Source organism: Marmota monax, unplaced genomic scaffold (genome assembly GCF_021218885.2).
Source record: "Marmota monax isolate L192 unplaced genomic scaffold, Marmota_monax_Labrador192_F-V1.1 WCK01_AAM20220418_F8-fsc00086, whole genome shotgun sequence".
Taxonomy (NCBI): Eukaryota; Metazoa; Chordata; class Mammalia; order Rodentia; family Sciuridae; genus Marmota; species Marmota monax.
Window position 1 is genome coordinate 2334016 of NW_026693086.1, and position 20786 is coordinate 2354801.

The 20786-nt window shown below is 46.9% G+C and overlaps 1 protein-coding gene across 6 annotated transcripts in view; it reads left to right on the forward strand.

The window, feature by feature from the left end:
* Tnrc6a (trinucleotide repeat containing adaptor 6A) overlaps positions 1-18131 on the forward strand; it is a 180561-nt gene extending 162430 nt beyond the window's left edge. For 4 of the 6 annotated variants that reach the window (XM_058582630.1, XM_058582634.1, XM_058582633.1 and 1 more), the window contains 13 exons: positions 156-302; positions 462-599; positions 1535-1663; positions 2028-2105; positions 2379-2589; positions 4766-4897; positions 9527-9685; positions 10309-10449; positions 12170-12277; positions 13749-13973; positions 14915-14985; positions 15468-15607; positions 16104-18131. In XM_058582630.1, coding sequence (XP_058438613.1) covers positions 156-302; positions 462-599; positions 1535-1663; positions 2028-2105; positions 2379-2589; positions 4766-4897; positions 9527-9685; positions 10309-10449; positions 12170-12277; positions 13749-13973; positions 14915-14985; positions 15468-15607; positions 16104-16479 — 2055 coding nt within the window. In that variant the 3' untranslated portion in view covers positions 16480-18131. Of the gene's footprint in view, positions 1-155; positions 303-461; positions 600-1534; positions 1664-2027; positions 2106-2378; positions 2590-4765; positions 4898-9526; positions 9686-10308; positions 12278-13748; positions 13974-14914; positions 14986-15467; positions 15608-16103 lie in introns of those variants that run through there. The other 2 variants (XM_058582631.1, XR_009227793.1) reach the window with 2 other exon arrangements.
* Positions 18132-20786: the final 2655 nt, after the last annotated feature.

Consider the following 20786-nt stretch of genomic DNA (forward strand, 5'->3'; position numbering starts at 1 on the left):
CCTCTAGAACCAACACTAATCTGATCTCTTCTGTTTTCTACCTGTTTCCTGTTGGTGCTGGGATGTCATGTGACTTCTCTTCTGTTCCTGCAATGATTTCTCCCTTCCACTTGTTTGCTTGGCTGGTGTGCACATCTTTCTGTCTGTCCAATCAGGATGGCATTGTAGCAGATGAATCCCAAAACATGCAGTTTATGTCCAGTCAAAGCATGAAGCTTCCCCCTTCAAATAGTGCACTACCTAACCAGGCCCTTGGCTCCATAGCAGGGCTGGGTATGCAAAACTTGAATTCTGTTAGACAGGTAAGTCCAGATGTGTATTTCAGGCTCTCTGTTGTATGATTTGTATTAGTGATAAGATCTCTCTTACATGTAGTTACTGTTTAAATCAGTAGTACAATATGGTCATGTGACGCCTATCCCTAAAGAGTCCCATTGTTGCTTTGCCCTTTGTGTTCATAGAATGGCAATCCCAGTATGTTTGGTGTTGGAAACACAGCAGCACAACCCCGGGGCCTGCAGCAGCCTCCAGCACAACCTCTTAGTTCATCTCAGCCTAATCTCCGTGCTCAAGTGCCTCCTCCATTACTCTCCCCTCAGGTAAGTAGACTTCTATTATAGTCTCCTCCACTTACACCTGGAGAAGAACCTTGAATAATTTGATAGTGAATGGGGTGACTAGTCAAGCATCATAATATTTATTGGCATCTTTGACATGCTATAAATTCTGATTAGCTATTACTACAAGAATGAAGAAAATGAGTCAAAGATTTGTTCAAATCTAGAATACCATTTTTCTTTAGAACACCTTGGGAGCAGGATAGCAACAAAGTAAAGTTGACTGATTTAAAATTCATCTCTCATCTTTACTTACCCCAAGAAAAAGTATGTGTTAAAAATACCAGCGTGTCACAAGAAATCAGATACGTGCTCAAAAGCTACTGGGCAGGGCAAAGTTGACTTCTGCGGAAGATTGCGCTACCAAAAAGAAGCCAGCAGGCCGCCCCTGGGCAGGATGCCCGCCCAGGGTTTACCCCTAAGGGAGCACTGCCCTTGCTCTGCCAGGAGGAGTTCAGGGTTTCAGTCTCCACATGGTGACTAATTTAAAACTGGGGAGGGCAAGGGAAAGAGCTGTAGTTATGACTGGATCCCCTCCCACAATGTGAGCATTATGATTGGAAGACAGAGGACAAAGGGAGAGGGGAGTGCTCAAAATGGCTGTTTCAACTGCATGGTTTTGTGACTTAAAATCAGCTCCACCCACCTACCCACTACGAAATTTAAGTTTTAGATCACAGCAAACACATTGCTTTTACATATTAGGAAACTCAAACTACAGGTTTAACTTTGACAGGAAAGAGAACATAAACTTTATACATAATGTGAATGATAAATTAGACAAATAAAGGGAGAAAGCTATCACCCTCCCTCCGTGAATAATTCACTAATTTAATTGTTATAATCAAAACATAAGGTCTATTTAGCTAGTCTGAGTTATGTTATCAACATTATAAATCTACCGTTGTGATCCTAAGGTTCCAGTTTCATTGCTGAAGTATGCACCAAACAACGGTGGCCTGAATCCGCTCTTCGGCCCTCAGCAGGTAGCCATGCTGAACCAGCTATCCCAACTAAACCAGCTTTCTCAGATCTCCCAGTTACAGGTAAGCAGAATAGTAGGCACACGTTTATTGAGTGTCTGCCGTGCTGCCTACCACTGGGCTCCTTGTGGGAGTCCTGCAGTAATAAGGTGGGCAGAGTTGTAAGCTTGCATGTAGATGAACACCAGAGAGGAGTGTTTTGCACAGATGCTTTGAGAGGAGACCTGACCACGTCTAAGATGGTAGGGGGTAGGATCAGTCAGTTCCTTCTGAGTTGAAAGCTCAGCTTGAGCAGCGCGGCTGGAAACCAGAGTCCAAGGAAGAGGCTCTACTAGATGAGGGGGGGTGGGGCCCGTCGGCATTGGCGTGTCGTGGGTCTATTGTAGAGTGGTGTGGCAGTGACGACCTTTTTGCCATTTTCCCCCAGCGATTGTTAGCGCAGCAGCAAAGGGCGCAGAGTCAGAGAAGCGTGCCTTCTGGTAACCGGCAGCAGCAAGACCAGCAGGTAGGTCCGATTCTTCCATGTGCTATGCTGTCCTGTGTTTCAGTGAACTCCTATCGCTTCCATTATGACAAGAGATCTGAAAATTCTTTTATTAAAATATAATGAAATATATTGTCAAGCCTGCAATTTGCCCATGAGTCGTGTTAATTATTATACATGATGCTTCCCTTTCCTGCTGAGAAGGAAGTGAATTAAAAAATGAAAGGAATATGGATATATCTGCAAAGGCTTCCCCCCCCACACAGTGTTTCCCAATTGTCTTGCTATTTTAAGGGTCGACCTCTTAGTGTACAGCAGCAAATGATGCAGCAATCTCGTCAACTTGATCCAAACGTGTTGGTGAAGCAGCCGACTCCACCGTCTCAGCAGCAGTCACTCCATCAGCCAGCCATGAAGTCTTTCCTTGACAATGTCATGCCTCACACTACACCGGAGCTGCAAAAAGGGCCATCACCAATAAATGCTTTCAGCAACTTTCCTATAGGTGGGTCTCTCCTGGGCCAGTGTGCGCTGGTGTCTGAGTGCCATAGCATGCGTCCTTCTCCTCCACCTTTATAGCCTCCCTTCACAGAAGCTGGCTGTGTCTTGTAGGTGCCTCTCCCAGGGCTGCCGGGCCCTCTTCAAGGTTCAGCCCATCTGGGTGCTTCAGGGAAGGTCTCTCTCCATTCAAGAAAATCACCTGTTTGAAAGTTTGAACTCATGTAGAGTTAGAATAAAGCAAACATTTCCTTTTAGGAGTCGAGCTTTCTTAATTGTGGGGTATGAGGAGGTGGAGAGCTGACAAGAATTGTTATTAGAAACGGCATACCAGAGAATTTTTGAGCACTTACTGCTTTGGGGAAATGACTGAGAGTAGTCACCTGGTTTGCTAGTTGTCAGACCAGGGATTTGTAAGTACTTGGTGGTGTAAATAAGAACTGGGAGTGGAGAAGGCCTTTGTCACAGGCGGCAGCTTCCCCCTCGTTTTTTTCTTGTCCCCGGGGTTGTGGGTTTTTTTGTTTTGTTTTGTTTTTTATTCCTTTGGTTGAATTTCAGCTTGTGATTGTTCGTACCATGTTTGTTTTGCTTTTCCTCTCTCTTTACCTGAACAACAGTTTCTTTTTTTTTTTTTTTTTTAAAGAGAGAGAGAGAAGAGAAAAGAGGATTTTTTAATATTTATTTTTCAGTTTTCGGTGGACACAACATCTTTATTTTTATGTGGTGCTGAGGATCGAACCCAGCGCCTCGCGCATGCCAGGCGAGCACATTACTGCTTGAGCCACATCCCCAGCCCACAACAGTTCCTTTTAAACCGTCTTTGTTGGTTGCTTGCCAACTCTGTTGAAAACCTAATTGTTAGTTCATCAGTGTGGTCTGGGCCATGGACAAAGGTTAGGGCATGCTGTTGCCCCGCCTCTGCTTCACTTTGGCTGGACTGATATTGCTGTGGGCTCTCAGGGAACAAATTGCACCGAGTCCTTAAGATCATTAGCAGTTTGCATTTCTAGGAACCGTTCCTCTGTCCATTACCTCTGTGGTTGGATACTTTTGATGGTGACTAGGTGACTAACATCTCTGGCACCTTTTGGGCTATAATAGCAGAGTTACATTGAAGTGCAGGTACCATGTGGCCTGTAAAACCCACGAACTATATGAACCTTTATTCTCAAAAAATTGCCAATTCTTGATCTAATCACTGGGTATAAGAGCATAAATTTGGTCATTGCAAAAATGGGGATGATTTTAAAGAATTCAGATTATTGAAGAACCAATACCACAAGAACACTCATCAAACCAAAGAATTAAAAGACATTTAATTTGAAACTTTAGAATAAGAGCCACTTGGAGTAGTGTATTAAATAAGGATTTTGACTCTCGCTGGAAAGTCTTCAGTTTTTAACAAGCATTTTAGAAGTTTCTGATGTTAATGGTCCCTGGGTCACATCTTTTAAAACACTGCTTACTGGTCAGTGCCTAAGATGAACTTCTGGCCTTATTCCAAGAGAATATCTGAGTTGGCCTGGCCTCATCAGCAAGTTGCAAGTAAATTGTGTCTCAGCCTGAGAGTCTCCCCCTAGATGTTAGAGTAGGACATTTTACTTTTAAATGACAGTATCCTTTGACTGGTTAGCCAGCTGAAAATCGTTTAGTTTGCGAGTTAGAAGATAGCAACTGAAAGTGATGACATGTTCTTCATGCAGGATCCTCCTGGGGAATCACTGAATAGCTACCTCCTATCAGTGGTAAACTTAGAAATTTTATAATTCAGTTCCCTGAAACTTTTCTCTCTCTCATTTTGCCGAGATTTAAACATGATCGAAATTATATGGAAAATAGTTATTCCATAGATGACATGGTATGAGCATTTTCATGGGTTGAAAACATTGAACTGTGCTGTTGGAAGGGCTACTCCACAGTTACTTGTGTGTGCTTTCTGTTGACCTAGCTGATCTCTTGCTCCCAGCCTTGTGTATGCTTGACCTTGGCCAAGAGTCCTGAGCATCTCTTCTGCCTATGGGGCCTTTATTATTTGACTCCCACATTTATATAATGCTGTTTATTAAGGAGCATTAAACGGAATTGAAATATTAGATTAGTTATGTGTGTTTTTCTAGAAAAATAGTGTCTTGCCAAAAGGAAAATATGCTATATTTTATAAGATTTTTTTTTTAATTTTTAAGGCTTGAACTCGAACTTGAATGTAAATATGGATATGAACAGTATTAAAGAGCCACAGTCAAGACTAAGGAAGTGGACTACAGTGGACAGCATTTCTGTGAACACATCTTTGGATCAAAATTCCAGCAAACATGGTATATATTATGTTCTTATACTTTTATTAAAAATATATATATATACACACACACACATATATATATTTGTAAACCAGCTAAATTTAGACCTTTATTTTATTTTTCTGTATATTTCAAAGCCAAATTATCTTAGATTTTTTTAAAACTTAAAACCAAAAAAGACTGTGCTTTATTAAGTCTTAGTAAAAAATAAGAGCCTTTAAAATGAAAAGTAAAATTCACCTCTACTATGCTGTTTTGTAAGGGAGAGAGATTATGGGTGCTTTTAAAAAAAAAAAAACTACTTCCCTTCTGATGATCATTTAGGTTTTTTTTCTAAGTGATTTATTGTTCTACATTTTTTCTTTTTTCTTTTTTTAAACATCTACTGGGTTTACCCTGATATGTTCACAGTAGGGTATAAGAACTAGTTTATTTTCTTTTGACACATTTTCTTTATATATGTTGCTATGGGAATAAAGTAATAGATTTAGTATTATTGTCTTTTCAGTAGTTAATTTTTCATATGGGGGATTGAACCCAGGGGCATTTAACCACTGAGCCCCAACCCCAGCCCTTTTTATTTTTCATTTTGAGAGAGGTGTCCCCAAGTTGCTTAGGGTCTTGCCAAGTTACTGAGGCAGGCTTTGCAGTTCTCCTGCCTCAGCCTTCCAAGGCACCGGGATCACAGGTGTGTGCCACGGAGCCCAGCTATCTTCCCTTTTCTTTTAGGATACAGTAATTTTTGTTTGCCTCACTGCTTAGTAGACATTGATGCATGATGCGGCATGAATCTGGGAAATTCCCTCCGTCGACGAGCAATTTCAACCTGCACAACCAGTGAGCAGGAAAATGGCAGCGTTCTTCCACAAGTGTTGATTTTACTTACATTTGAACAAAACTATTATTTTTTTACTAGAGTGAGGTACCCTAATAGAACTTGGATATTTTATTAGTTTATTGGTTTTTTTCATGTTTTTGTTTCTTTTGCATAAATACCAAAGAGTGAAATACCACATCCATAGAGTAGATGAATGTTTAACTCTTTTTTTAATTGACAACAGAAGTTGTATATTTTTAGTGTTCAACATTTTAACATGTGTATATTGTGGAATGGCCTTCACTCTTTTGTTAAAAAAAATACTAGCATCTCACTGTATATCCAAGAGAGATCCTTAAACTACCAGCCCCGATGTTATCTCTTATCATATTGAAAATAATTTTTTAAACCAACATCTATTAAAACATACAGAAAATGCCATGTTGAAATTGAGCTTTCTGTCCTCTCTCTGAAATGTGAAGGTCTAGTGATACCAAGCCACGTCCTCAGAGGCTGAGATGTTCCAGGCCCCTCCCTGGGCTGCTTCCTCAGTGCCACGCCTGTCTCTTGCTTTCTCTGCCACAGTCCTTTGCCATTTTGCTTTGCTCTGCTTGGGAATGTTCTTTTTTCTTTTTATGCCCCTTAACCTTCTTTCTTCCTCTAATTGTTGGAGAAATATCTCTGTTAATTCATATTTCTGAAGGACCATAGAATTTTTTCGGCAGCTATCCTGATTAATCTCATTGGCAATTCTGTGTGCCCCTGGGGTAGAAGTGGGAACACAGAATAGGCTGCTTTTCCACCCAGTAGAGTAGTATGAGTAGTTGTAAGAAGGGGGGACCTGGTAGCCTTGGGGAGGCTCACGTCAGAGAACAGCTGATTACAGGCAGCAGTCCTTAACATGCACATGTGCAACGCCATCTTCAGTGGGTTCACTTCTTACCCCCATTTTATTGAAGCTCAGGCAGCTAGTACATTCACTGTTGATCAGAGAAGAAAGGGTAAGTCCAAGAGACCTCCTCTGTCGGACGTTCTTGGGACCCACATTAGGTTCAGTGATTTGTTAGAAATCACATAATTCAGAAAAGCTTTTGTCCTCACAGTTACAGTTGATTACACAAAAGAGCACAGGTTAAAATCAGCAGAGGAAAAGGGCACCTAGACTAGAATCCAGGAGAAAGCAAGAGCAGGCTTCCTGTCTTCCTCCCCCAAGGAGATGCAAGAGAGCACTTCATTCTCCCGGCAAGGACGTGTGACACATGCCCAAAACACTGCTAATAAGAGATACCACCCCGCCAGCCGTGGTGTCCAGAGTTTCCACCAGGGTCGTTCATATAGGCCTGCAGAGTCTTGGCTCCTATCTCTAGACCCTCAGAGGCCAGGCAAATACTGCCTGGCCCTGAGCCCCAGGCCTAACACAAGTGTTCACCAGAAGTCATGTTGTCTTGCTGTGTCTGGGAGGACCCAGACCTCAGGTGTACAGAGCTGCCCTTCATTCTGCGGGCTTAGAAGATCCCAGAAGCCAAATAAGGGTGCGTCCAAAAGCACATAGAAATGTGCAGTCTGGGCCTGGTGCTGACCCTCATGTACATGACAGTGAGAAAGAGCACATTTATTAAGGGAAATTGAAGCAAGGACAATTGAGAAGGAAATTCCACATCAAGGAAGGGTTGGACCAGGATGTCTGGGACACTGGATGGGTCTAAGAGATGGACTTCTGGTAGTTTATAAAATCCCCTTTCCTGGGCTGGGGCTGTAGCTCAGTGGCAGAGCACTTGCTGCGCATGCGTGAGGCACTGGGTTTGATCCTCAGCACCACATAAAAATAAACAAATAAAATAAAGGCATTCTGTCAAAAAAAAATTTTTTAAAAGCAGAGTGCTTGCCTCGCATGCACAAGGCCCTGAGTTCAATCCCCGGCACCAAAAAAGCAAACAAACAAAAAACCTTTTCCCTTCATTTTAATCTTGGATTTGGGGAGAAGTTAAGGAAAGATTTCCAAGAGGTCCATGATTTCTTAAGTCAAGATGGGAAAGATAAACAGGAGTTGGCCAGGCCCCAGGCAGGGAGGGAATGAAAGGAACGGAAACCGTGGCAGGTAGGAGAGGCTGGAACTTTTTAAGTACTTTAATTATAATCTATTGAACAGTTTGAGTGTTATCTCCTGTATGATGGGAAACTTGAGTTTTAAGCTAGGAGGTGACATGCTCAGAAGATTCGCCTGGCTGCCGTGTGGAGACCAGTTGGGAAATTTCTCTGGCCTAATCCAGTGCTGAGTCCCATGAAGAGAAGCCTGACCTAGCACAGGCATGGCTCAGGAGCTGCCTGAGCACAGAACTGATAGGACCTGGTCACTTCCAAAGATAACAGGAGCAGCAGAGCCAGGAGAGGCACTTGTGTCCCAGCTTACGCAGCCTCAGGTCTAATTTTTAAAATATTTTTATTTATTTATTATGTGGTACTGAGGATCGAACCCAGGGCACGCGCTAGGCAAGCACTCTGCTACTAAGCCACAACCCCAGCCCCTAGATTGTAGATTTTTTATTTCTCAGGTTGATGATTATCAGAAGTTATTATATAATAGGAGAAATATTCTATTACAAACAGACCTAGATTCTAGGTTGATTTGCCACTATGGAATATCACACTGGAATTTTTCTTAAGGATGAGAATAGAGAGTTCAAACTATGGAGAAGTGAATGGCAAAATAAACATAGACCCTGGTTTTAGACCTAGATCTGCTACTAATTAATTCTGCTATTAATTAGCTGCTGGCAAGTAACTTCACCTTTCTGAACTTCAGGATTCTCATATGCAAAACATGAACCATAGCAGCTCCTGTTGGGGTGTGTTGAGGGTGAGTCTCAAGCCTTGAGCACTCCAGCAGGGTTGGGCCCATGAGTGAGTGTTAGGTCTTAGCGTCATTATTACTGCCTTCTCTGTTACCTCATGAGGCTCCCTGCTCAAAGAATGAAAGTTCTCCAGTAAATTCACTTCCAATGCTGAAACTAAGTCTACCACGTAATTTTTCTGATGTTTTTCCTTTACATTAATTAATAGAATACTTAACTTTCTATGTCCAGCATTCAGCCCAGCTGCTGGCACTGTTCTGGTGAGAAATGATGTGTCTTACCACTTGCAGTAAGATTTTAGTCATTGTAAGTCGAGCTCATGTTAAGATGGGTGCGAAGAATAAATCGTAAAAAACAGTCATTTCTTGGTGAGGCTGAGCTCTGCTGCCATGGGACTTCACGCTCATCGTAGCAGCGTATCTTAGAAGCCGTGAGTCACAGCAGGGCGTGCAGGGTGGCATTGGAACTCCTCCTAATGGCAAAGGCTGTGGCTTTGTTTTCCCTGCTTGTATGTCATCTTGTAGGCATTCCTGACCTCCGTCCTTCATCTTTGTCAGGATTCTTTTACTCCACTCTCTGTACTCCTCACCTCCAAAAACACGAGTCTCTCTGACAAAGGGTTCACTGTACTAGTTCTCATCTAGGCAACAATGCCAGTGTTGAATGATTCCGTGCTCCGTTCTGTCACTTACCGACGGTTGTGGTCCCCAGGCCCTTGAGATGAAACCCGCTGTGGCCATTTTCAGGCGTTCTTCAAGTGAGATGTTGCCATCTCAGTAAGTAGGAGTTAGAAGGGTCCGGCCTCTGTCAGCGGCGCACAGCCGGCCTTACCTTCGCCTCCCCACAGAGTCTCCAAGACGCAGTTCGGGACCCACGTAGAACTCCAGTCGGAATTTTTCTTACCATATTTGAGAAACTCTAAGAGGTAAATTTTGTAGTATGTTTTGCTCACGTTCACTATTGTTTTTCATTTCTTAGGTGCTATTTCAAGTGGTTTCAGGCTGGAGGAATCCCCATTTGTTCCCTATGACTTTATGAACAGCAGTTCTTCACCAGCCAGTCCTCCAGGTTCAGTAGGAGATGGCTGGCCACGTGCCAAATCGCCCAACGGCTCTAGCAGTGTTAACTGGCCACCAGGTAAAGTGCGGACGGCCCGTTCTGTGAGACAGTGCTCCTGTTGGGGTTTCCTTGCATGTAGGCTTCCTAGTGGTCTAGCCCAGTGCATGTTGGGGCCATCTCTGCCATCTGACGAGGAGCGCGGAGATGATGGAAGAAAAGGGGGACGTAGAGTCAGCGAATCAGTCTGTGTGGTCCCAACCCTCTGCTTCCACTAGTGACTGTGGCATGAGCCTCTGACCAGCATGAAGAGTCCCAGAGGAAGCCTGCAGTCATTGTTCCTCACTGTGTCGGGGACTCTTGCCAGGGTGTTCGGTTATACTAAGAAATTACCAAAAATGAATCCCTTCCCTGCTTGGTCCTGCTTGAGTTGTGGCTTTGCATTTTATCATGAAGCACTTTATTTTACAGCTTAAAAATATATAAACTAGAGAAGTTATGTCAGTCACAAAAAATTTACAAGCTAATCATAGAGAATAACTCATATTACAATAATTATATTATCACACTCATCTTTTAAGGTGTTGGATAAATTGGAAAATATTTGACAATTGTATAGGATTTAGAAGTAAGATTTGGATATTTAGTAATGTATTATAAAGTGATGATTAAGCCTTGAATTAATTTTACATTTCTGCTTTTAGAATTTCGCCCTGGTGAGCCATGGAAAGGTTATCCAAACATTGACCCCGAAACTGACCCTTACGTCACTCCTGGCAGTGTCATAAACAATCTTTCAATTAATACTGTGCGGGAAGTTGACCACCTCAGGGACAGGAACAGTGGTACGTACAGGGCACAAGTCTTGTCTTGTGATGCTCAGAGGCAGGTTTTGAGAAGGCTTTGAGTGGGTGTGAACCTTTGGGCACCAAAAGCCCCTCTGAGCTCCCAGCCCCGACACCCACGGGGATCGTGAACGTGGAACAGGGTTCTCGGGTTTCCCGAGTGACCGCGGCCACTTTTGAGATGATGAGGATTTGTCAGCACTTGCTCTGCAGCAGCAGTGCCAGCAGCTGGAGGTGCATCCTCGTGGGATGTGTATACTCCACATACTGAAGGGCCGCCCTGGGGAGCAGGCTTGGCTTGAACACAAGTCACTCAGGATCACTGTAACCCAGGCGCAAAATCACCCGGTTACCTACCACACCTCAGGGCTTCTGCAGGTAACCCATTCATGAGGAAAGGTGAATGGAATTAATTGTTTTGGTTTTGGTTTTTGTTCTGGGAATTGAATCCAGGCCTCTTCACCACCGAGCTACATCCCTAATACCTGCCCCCGCCCCCACCCCCAGGGATTAAACCCAGGGCCTCGCACATGCTAGGCAAGCTTTACTACCCAGCTGCCTCCCCAGACCAAAAAATATTTTGTTTCTATAAAATACAGTCTCCCAGGCAGACATGGTAGCACACACCTGTGATCCCAGCTACTCAGGAGACTGAGGCAGGAGGATTGAAAGTTCGAGACTATCCTGGACAATTTAGTGAGACCCTGTCTTAAAGAATACAATTGAAAAGGGCTCGAGAGGTAGCTCAGTGGTAGAGTGTTTGACCAGCATGTGCAAGAAAAAAAGTATGTGTGTATGCACACATACATAACGCATGCACGTGCACACACACGCACACACACTGTTCCTTCAGTATACAAAGAAAAATACGTTCAATATATAATTTGTTAAGAATAACAAGTGTTTGTGCGTCACAGTGGTCAGAAAAGAATCCTCATCATTCCAGAATGGCTGCATTTAAAAGACCTTCACAGAGGTAAAGTTGGTACTTTCACAAAAAATATCAGGAGGCATGAAACCAAGCAGAAGCCCTCGCTGCTTGTAGCTCACAGAAACGGGCTTCTGTTTGTGTGTGTTTGCAGAGGGTTCCGGAGGTGGGGTGGAGGAGGTCTCCAGCAATGGTTTGGAGGGGGTGATCTGAGTGGTGAACAGCGTGGGTTGGACGTGGGGGCCAGTTAGGGGCTGTCCTGGTGACCATGTGCTTATGAGGTCGAAGCTGAACTTGAGGAAAGGGCTTTTTTTTTTCCTCAAGTGGGAAGAAAGACTGGGTTTTGGAGCCTGCCCCTGGGGCCTGCTGGAGAGGGTCACACCCACTGGCTCAGGAAGCGCCAGTGGCCGGAGCTTGGGTGGGCTGGCCGGCCCCGGGGGGTCACGCAGCTCAGGGCGGGAGCTGAGGAGTGAGGATGGCCTTCCATTCAGAGCCTGCTGGGAAGCAGAGCGGCTGTTGCCTGGCCGCTGCTCACTGCCAAGAGCATGTCCCCCCGTCAGGTGGGGATGGGCAGGGGAATGCCTGTTCTGAGCCAAGGTGAAAACAGCCAGCAAGCTCTGGGCATGCTCTCCTGAAGGCAGGCAGGAGGCGCAGTCTGGGGTCTGGCCTGCTCACCAAGCCCCCTGCTCCGTTCCTGGGGCAGGCTGGGGCACCTGGACTTCTCTGGGTGCCTTTACTCATGTTCAAGCACTGTCCCTTGCTCTGGCCGCTAATGGAACTCTCCCTCTCTAGGGTCATCCTCATCCTTGAACACCACGCTGCCTTCAACTAGTGCCTGGTCATCCATTCGTGCCTCCAACTACAACGTTCCCCTCAGCAGTACAGCACAAAGCACTTCAGGTGGGCCACACGGCCCGGCACCCCTCTTGGGAGGAGGGTGTGCTGTGGTCACAGTCTGAGGCCGTTGTGTTAATGCCTTCTTCTTTTAACCAGTCTCTTATTTTCGGGAGGTAGGAGACTATATTTATGATCCTGGGACAGTGTCTTTAGCAGCGTTTGTCCCTGTTTAACCGTACCGTGCACTGCAGTCGCCTCCTGAGACACTGGGCCTTCCCCAAGCAGCACCTGGCTCTCAGCACTCCACAGCAGCTCTTGGGCTGTCTGCAGTGAAGGACCTTTTAATTTCCGGTACTTCACAGACTGGTACTCGTGTAGGAGAGGGTGAACATGGATTTCAGCTTGTCCCAGGGCTGTTGATGTACTTGAGAGTCGGGTAGAGTTGAGCTGCTGTCACCGTTCACAGATGCTCAGTCTGCTTCTGCTTCAGCCCAGGAAGGAACTGGGCCACTATGGCCACTCTTCCTGCCATATACTTTCAGAAGCACAAAAACTACCGAGCCACATCCCCAGCCCTTTCTATTTTTTGTTTTGAGACAGGGTCTCGCTAAGTTGCTGAGGCTGCCTTTGAACTTGCATTCCTGCCTCAGCTTACCGTGTGCCTGGTCCCCACATACCCACTTGGCACTGAGCATGCATCAGGAACTTTTTTTTTTTTTCCCTAAGTAAAAACAGACTCTTAGATTTGGATCTTGGCTCCCCATTGGACCCAAAGGCAAACACTCGCCCTCTCAGGTCCTCAGAAGGTGTGCCAGGGTCAGAGGTAGCATCTGAAAGCACCTAGCGGCCTGGGCTTGGCATCAAGGCTGCAGCTGGTGATATCTGCTGGATGACTCCTCGAGTTGGGGCCACTTATGCAGTTTTTTCCCCACAAATTATTGACAAAGTTCTAAAGTGTGTTTAATGGGCTGCGTGGCTGTCTTGAGGGGCTTGCCTGTGGTTATTATTAAGGTAAGGAGTTCACAGTTGCCACTTTAGAGCAGTTCAGAGCCTTTCATGTGTTAATTTCATTTATACAGTGGAATCTCCTAGGTCCTATACTGTTAACAGCACATGACAGTGTAAGTGTCTGAGAGGAGGGACAGTTTCCTTTGGGCTTTTTGTTTTTCTTTAGCAGCTTAGTTTCATTTGGACTTTGCATTTTGTTTTGTTTTGTTCTTCTCTGGCACTGGGAATTGAACCCTGGGAGATGCTCTACCACTGAGCTGTATGTTCCCAGTTCTTTTTTGTTTTACTTTGAGACAGGGTCTCACCAAGTTGCTGAGGTTGTCCTTAAACCTGGGATCCTTCTGCCTCAGCTGCCTGAGTCGCTGGGCTCACGGCACGGTACCACCATACCTGGCTGATTTGGGGTTTTAGATGTCTGTGTGCGTTTGTTTGATTTGCCTTTTGTGGGACAATAGATGTTATTTAAATATTCTTATTTCTCCAACATTATTCCACCCTCTCTGCTCTCCCCCACCCCCTTTGAAAGCAGCCAGAAATAGTGATTCCAAATTGACATGGTCTCCTGGTTCAGTCACAAACACCTCTCTGGCTCATGAGCTGTGGAAGGTCCCTTTGCCACCTAAGAACATCACTGCTCCGTCCCGCCCGCCTCCGGGACTGACTGGTCAGAAGCCGCCCTTGTCTACGTGGGATAATTCTCCCCTTCGTGTAGGTGGAGGATGGGGAAATTCTGACGCCAGATATACCCCAGGTAGGAGGAAGTGTGTGAGGTGGGGTCGGGGATTCTTTGCTGAACACTCAGCCGTTCAGCCGCCCAGCTTTACCGAGACCTCAGCCTCTCTGACGCCCGTCTCTGGGGCCTTGATCCAGTGTCCTTAACGTTCTCCCTGAGACCCAGAGCAGTCAGTCTCATCTCTGAGCTGAACATGACTAATAACACTTCATAATGTTTCCTGATCTGATCTGATTTGTAATTTCTGATCCTTAGGTGAACGGCTGCAATAAAACTTTCGGCTTTTGGGGGGAAAGTGTTGATCATGTTTAAAAAAAAAAAAAACACACTTGAGGTCATTCTGCGTTACCAAATGCAAATTAACACAATGAGGGGAAATGAAAAAATGACCCCAGAGCCCACCCTGCAGGGTTCGTGGACTTGAGTAGAGTCAGGAAGCTTTGAAGGGAAGCCGAGAGAGCAGGGGACAGCCTCCGTGGAGGCCGAGAGGCCTGAGAGCTGCGCTCCCTGTTGGGTTGTAGAGACTCTGGCAGGGGCCTCTGCGGGGACAGGGCAGGGCTGTGTCCCGAGGCTCGAGCTCATCCCGGGACATCTTCCTGAGCCAGAGGAGGTGGGTGGGGGTCTCAACCCTCGTGGGGAGCTCCTCTGCGGGGAGCCTGGTTGCCAAGGGCCCGGCGGGAAGGCCAGCTGGGACTCCTGCAGTGACCCACTCCCCTTCACACCCTGAGTGGGTCCCACTTGCAAAGCCATCAGACCAGACCTCCCAGAGGTCAGAGCCGCCAGCACCGGGAGTAGCGCCTGGACTGGGTGGAAGAGCTCCTGTTTGGCCGAGGAGGAAGCAGTCGGCAGAGGCGGCGGCTGGGTGTTCGGGTCATCTGTTGAGTGACTCCTTTGGGCTGTTTGAGGCCATGGTCTTGGAAAACTGACTTGTCCCTTTTTCCGCCCCTGCCCCCCACTAGGTTCCAGCTGGGGTGAGAGCAGCTCAGGGAGAATAACAAATTGGCTTGTTCTGAAAAACCTTACACCTCAGGTAAGGCTTGGTGGAGGGCCGGCAGGGCGCGAGCAGGGCCTGCGAGGTAGTGAGGGCCTAGCGGAGGAGAGCCAGGCAGTCTCCAGCTCCTCTGGTGGCAGGCCGTCGCGGTCCCCTGGTTTCACAGGTCTTGGGTTCAGGGAAGCCAACCAAAGACAGGGATTCCTCGGCGTCCCCTGGACTGGTTCAGTGGGGCTCCCGTGAGTGTGTCCACGTGAATCAGTGCAGGCGATCCTTGTCCTGCTCGTGGAGAAACGCTGTTCTGCCCTTTTAGTTTCCTTGGCCCCTGGTCCACGCTGCCCAGAAGCAGCGCCCTGATGAGCCCTTCCTTGAGGTGGTTGAGAGGAGAGGAGCCTCAGCAGGGACCATGACCACCTGAGGAGCTGGGGGCACCTCCAGGAGCTACAGGTCACAGAGTGCCGGTCTGGGACGTCTTCCCCGCTGGCCCCACAACCCTCTCATTGCCCTTCCCACTCTTCCAGATCGATGGCTCCACTCTGCGTACCCTGTGCATGCAGCATGGCCCGCTGATCACATTCCACCTGAACCTCCCACACGGAAACGCTTTGGTCCGCTACAGTTCAAAAGAAGAGGTAGTGAAGGCACAAAAGTCTCTGCACATGTAAGTGCCCCAGGCTCCTGCTGGGGAGGCCTGGGAGTTGGCGGAAGCACAACCTGGTCCTGGGTGCCGCTCCTGAGGGGCTTCTCCCCAGAATTGCCTCCCGGTTCTCTGGGATCCAAGGTCGGGATTCCTGAGGAGGAGAATCCGACATGGTCACAATGGCCCTGGAGCCAGGCACCTGCAGTGCACCTACTCAGGAGGCCAAGGCAGGAGGCTCGTGGAGGCCAGGAGTTTGAGAACAGCCCCAGACAACATAGTGAGACACCCTGTCTCCAAAAAAAAACAACTGGAAAGTCCCTTGTGCTGCCCACGAGAGACAGACAGGCCAGGTGTCGCCCCACAGCCTGTGCCCGGCCGTCCTCCAGGGCCCGCGCTCCTTGAAGGCAGGGCACACCAGCGCGTGGTGTGTGCCACCCCACCCCCACCCCCACCCCCGTGACTGTGACAAGGAAGTTCCCCCACGGGAGGCCCTCACGCTCTCTGCCTTCTGCTCTAGGTGCGTCCTGGGGAACACGACTATTCTTGCTGAGTTTGCCAGTGAAGAGGAGATCAGTCGTTTCTTTGCACAAAGTCAGTCTCTGACCCCTTCTCCTGGCTGGCAGTCCCTCGGGTCCAGCCAGAGCCGGCTGGGCTCCCTCGACTGTTCCCACTCCTTCTCCAGCCGGACCGATCTCAATCACTGGAATGGTGCTGGGCTGTCGGGAACTAACTGTGGAGACCTTCACGGCACTTCCCTCTGGGGGACCCCACATTATTCCACAAGCCTGTGGGGTCCCCCAAGCAGCAGCGACCCCCGGGGAATTAGCAGCCCATCCCCCATTAACGCTTTCCTTTCTGTTGACCACCTGGGTGGGGGTGGGGAGTCCATGTAAGGGTGTAGTTGTAGACTCACAAACTGTGACCTCAAGATGCGAGAGATGGAGCACTAAGTTGGGCTCGCCGCCTGCAGCCAGGGGCCACCTGTGGGAACAGCTGTTCTCTGCACATTTTCCACTTTGTTTTCCCCAAAACATATCAGTTTGAATACTTGAATCATGCAGGCCAATATTATAATGTGAAAAGGTATCTATCTATTTACACTCCCAAGTAGCGCCATACATGCTAGACCATATAGAATGAGCTCACTTGTGTATATTCATCATGTTTAGCCTTGGATTCATTCTTCCTTTCTTCTTTCTGTTTTTTTCTCCTCCCTCCCCACCCCCCCCCCTTTCCTTTTTTTGCAAAACCATTTTTTGGGCTGATAATGTATGAGCTTTTACCTTTGCACTGAATGATGTTCTCTCCGTCTAATCGGCAATATGGGGGGGCAGCTGTTCCAGTGTAAATGTTTACTCAAGGATGTTCTTAAAGGTGTGCGCTCTCTACTATGCCTTGATGTTGCCTACCTTGTTGTGGTATCGTGGAGTTTAAAAGATCAAGTTATGATACTGACTTAGGATTATTAATGAAAGTATTGCACCAGTTTTTTCATGTTGTAAAACTAAAGAATTTCGCTCTGCAGTTTGAAAAACTGTGGCCACAGCTGTGACTTGCAGCCCACCTGCCACCCAGGACGGGCCCTGCACTTTGAATAGGCTTTCCATTTTGTTTTGAAGGTTCTCACGCTGAGCCTTCTTGTTTACAGATTTTTTTGTTTGTTTTTTGAGAAAAAAAAATGTTTACTCTTCCATCATTTAAAAAAAAAAATTAAAAAACAAAAAAAAAATGGAGGATGATTTAAAAGATGCTTTCTATCTCTGGGAAAAAAGGAGCAGCATTTGGCCATGTTCTTTCGTTTTTCTATTCCTGTCCTAAATCAAAGAGCATGGTTCTCAGGAAAACCAGTTCCCCAGTTTAAAAAAAAAAAAAAATCCTTGTAGTTTCTTATAGGAAAAAAAGAGACCCCCCCCCCAACTTTTAGCACTGATACTACGTATTGCTCTGTTAAAGAATTTTCTCTGCCAAAAAAAGAAAAAAAAGAAAAAAATGCTTAAAGCTGGAGTTGGACATTCTGCTTTCAGATGCTGTCTTTTTCTTAGTGATGATGGTTTGCTAATAATCAATAGGTAATGATTTTTGTAATCCCATCAAGTGGCTCTCTGTTTCTGCTCTCTTGTGACTGTGTTAATGTTTAACTGTTGTACCTTAAAGCCGAAATCAGTAACTATGCATACTGTAACCAAGGTATTGGGCCTACAGAGTTGTTTGTTGTATAAAGAAAATTTTAAATGTTGTTGCAAACTAACGAGTTACATCATTTTTAAATTTCTCCCCCCCCCCTTTTTTCGCCCACAAATGGTATTATAATGCTTGCTTAGTCAAAGAAGAGAGACTAAACAAGGGTAAAAATTTTAACAGTACAGAATTTGCCATCATTTCATTGCCTTGATTCTAACTGTTTGTGTCCTAAGATGCAAAAGAAGTCAGTGGCTTTTAACTGTTTACAAATAGAATGTGATTGTAAATGTACAGTTCGGTTGTGTTGAATTATGAACTTTCTTCAGATATAATAAACCATGACTTTTTGGCTGCTCAACATTAATTGTCTTTTTTGTGGATTTATTTGTAGGCTCTTTTTTATAATGAAATTTGCAGAGTTGCTGTGTGTGAGGGTTCTCACAGAGCAACTGATTAAAAATCTAAGCAAATATTTGAACATTTTATCTGAACTTATCCACAATTTCACCCTGAAATAATGTGAGAACAATGGGAAACTGTAGCTCGCTCCTTCCTACCCTCTTTGAGCATCTTTGGGATCTTGTTGCTCAAAACCTCCTCTGTGACTTCATCTCCCCACCATTTGTGCCCATCTCAAGCCTCAGCAAGAGACCGTTTGGAACATGAAGCTTAATGACTTGACGTGTACTAGTGTTAAACTTCCATACCTCTGTCACACAGTGAGGAACGCCGCAGCCTGGACTGGCCTTCTCTCCCCCTCCCGGCCCGCGCTCCGCTGCAGGAGCCCAGGGCAAAACCTGTGTCTGTATCTCAGTGTGTGGTTCAAATCAGCTCCGCTTGCCAGGGGTGAGCTAATGTTGGACACGTAACCTAAGCAAATGTCGTTCAGTGCTTTCAGTGTGTGTTGACTTCCATACTGGTTTTTCCAAAAACCAAAGGTAGCTTTGAAAAACCACGTCTGGAGATGTTTGGAACTAACGTTAAGCTGATGACCTTTGGGGCTTTGAGTAGTATATAATTGACTTCATAACTTCGTTCATTGTATTGTTAAAGTGTTTGGGAGATTTTTGCGCTTGTTATGTGGAAATAAAGTGTTTGATTTAAAAAAAAAACAAAAACCCTTTCAAGTGGTCCTGATTCTTTCTTCGTCCTTAAATAACAGCGGCTCTTTTCCCCCAAGCCACCGATACCTCGGGGTCTTCCTGACTTCGTCCCACTGCCTGCACCTGGATCTGGGCCATCAGCTCCTCCAGACCCGCCTCTGGACCTCAAGGCCCTCGCAGCCTGCAAGAGTCTAAACCTTGTCCACGCAGCTCTGCTGCCCTGAGCTCTGGACATCCCAGGTTGCTCTGCTTGGCCCCGCTGGCCCCGCCCTGGTCCCCCAGGGGACCCACCCGAGACAAGAGGGCTCTCCTGTGCACGGGCCCCTCTCCCAGGGCTTGCCACAGATCACCCCTGATCACACGCCCGAGGTCCTAGCCTGGGCCCCTAGGTGAGGCGCAAGCTTTCCCTGGCCCTTCCTCACCCAGCTGTCCCTGCTGCAGCTCTGCAAGTGGATGAGCCGAGAAAGATGTGGAGGTCACCGTCAGGTGCAGTGGCAGAAAGGCGGGGGTTGCAGTGAAGGGCGGAGGTGACCAGCGAAGGCTGTGGTGAGTGGGTGAGCATGACCTTGGGCTGCCGACACTGCACACCTTGGGGCCGGGCTTCAGGGCTGCTCCTGCTGATCCTTACACTTTGGACGTGAGAGGTGGCATTTCTGAACAGGAGCCAGAACTGGAACCCAAGTGAACCTTGAACCCCCTGCAGAGACCAGGTCTTGGGTCCTTCGGGAGCTCTGGAAGGGAGCTCTGGAAAGGCGTTGGCGACCTCCTGCGGGAGGAGCGCAGTCGCGGTGTGTGAGGGAGGGGTTCTCTGCAGGACAGGTGCTTTGGGTGTCTGCTCACGTCGCTTTGAGAGCACACCAGCCTGGCCACGTTTCCCAAACGGTTCACCAACATCACCCCAAAGTTTGAGTAGAGAAAGGAGGAAGTGGATCCCCTCAGGATCTAGAAGTAGAGTTTTCAACTCTAATATTAGGTTGACTTTACCTAAAAATACCGGATTTTTTTTTTTTTTTTCTTTTGGATCAGGGATTGAACCCAGGGCACTTAACCACTGAGCCACATCCCTGGCTCTTTTTATTTTTTATTTCAAGACAGGATCTCAACTAAGTTGCTTAGGGTCTCGCTAAGTTGCTGAGGCTGGCCTCAAACTTGTGATCCTCCTGCCTCAGTCTCCCGAGTCTGGGATTACAGACGTGTGCTGCCACCACTGCACCCGGGTCTAAAAGTTCTGCTTTTAAGTCGACAGTTAAACTGATGCCTCAGAAAGGTGGGCCACACCCACAGCAGGGTACAGTCAGGACCCTGCAGGGCTGAAAAGCTTCATGGGGACTGCTGACAAGCGAGGGGTGGCAGGGAGTGAGTTACTGAGCTCTGGCCAAGGAGCCAGAAACCTCCCTGCTGGCTGAGCCAGCCTTGTGGACCCTGCCCAAGTCCCCAGAGAGCAGGACGCCCCTGTCCCACATAATGATGGTGGCCCTCTAGGTAGAGAAGTGTGCGACCTACTGATGGGGCAAGGCCTGTCTCCTGGCAGAGGGGAGCTGTAAACAGTGACCCCAGGACTGGAGCAGTCTGCAGACCTGCATCCGGTTCTCGGACCTTGTTACCGTGTGACCTTATCCCAGACCAACTGTGCTTCAATTGACTTTATCGTCTTTAAATTCAACTTCTTAGATCAATGTATTTTCCAAGGAAAGTTGATGTCATTAATCTTTACAGAAAATCAAGATCACTTTCCACAAATAAGAAAGAAACTCATGGAACATACACACATTGCTTTCTGGATCGAGACCTAACTGTCAACGATAAAAAGGGGAGAATAGAGCCGGGCGCCGTGGCACACGCCTGTCATCCCAGAGGCTCAGGAGGCTGAGGCAGGAGGATCTCGAGTTCAAAGCCAGCTTCAGCGAAAGCGAGGC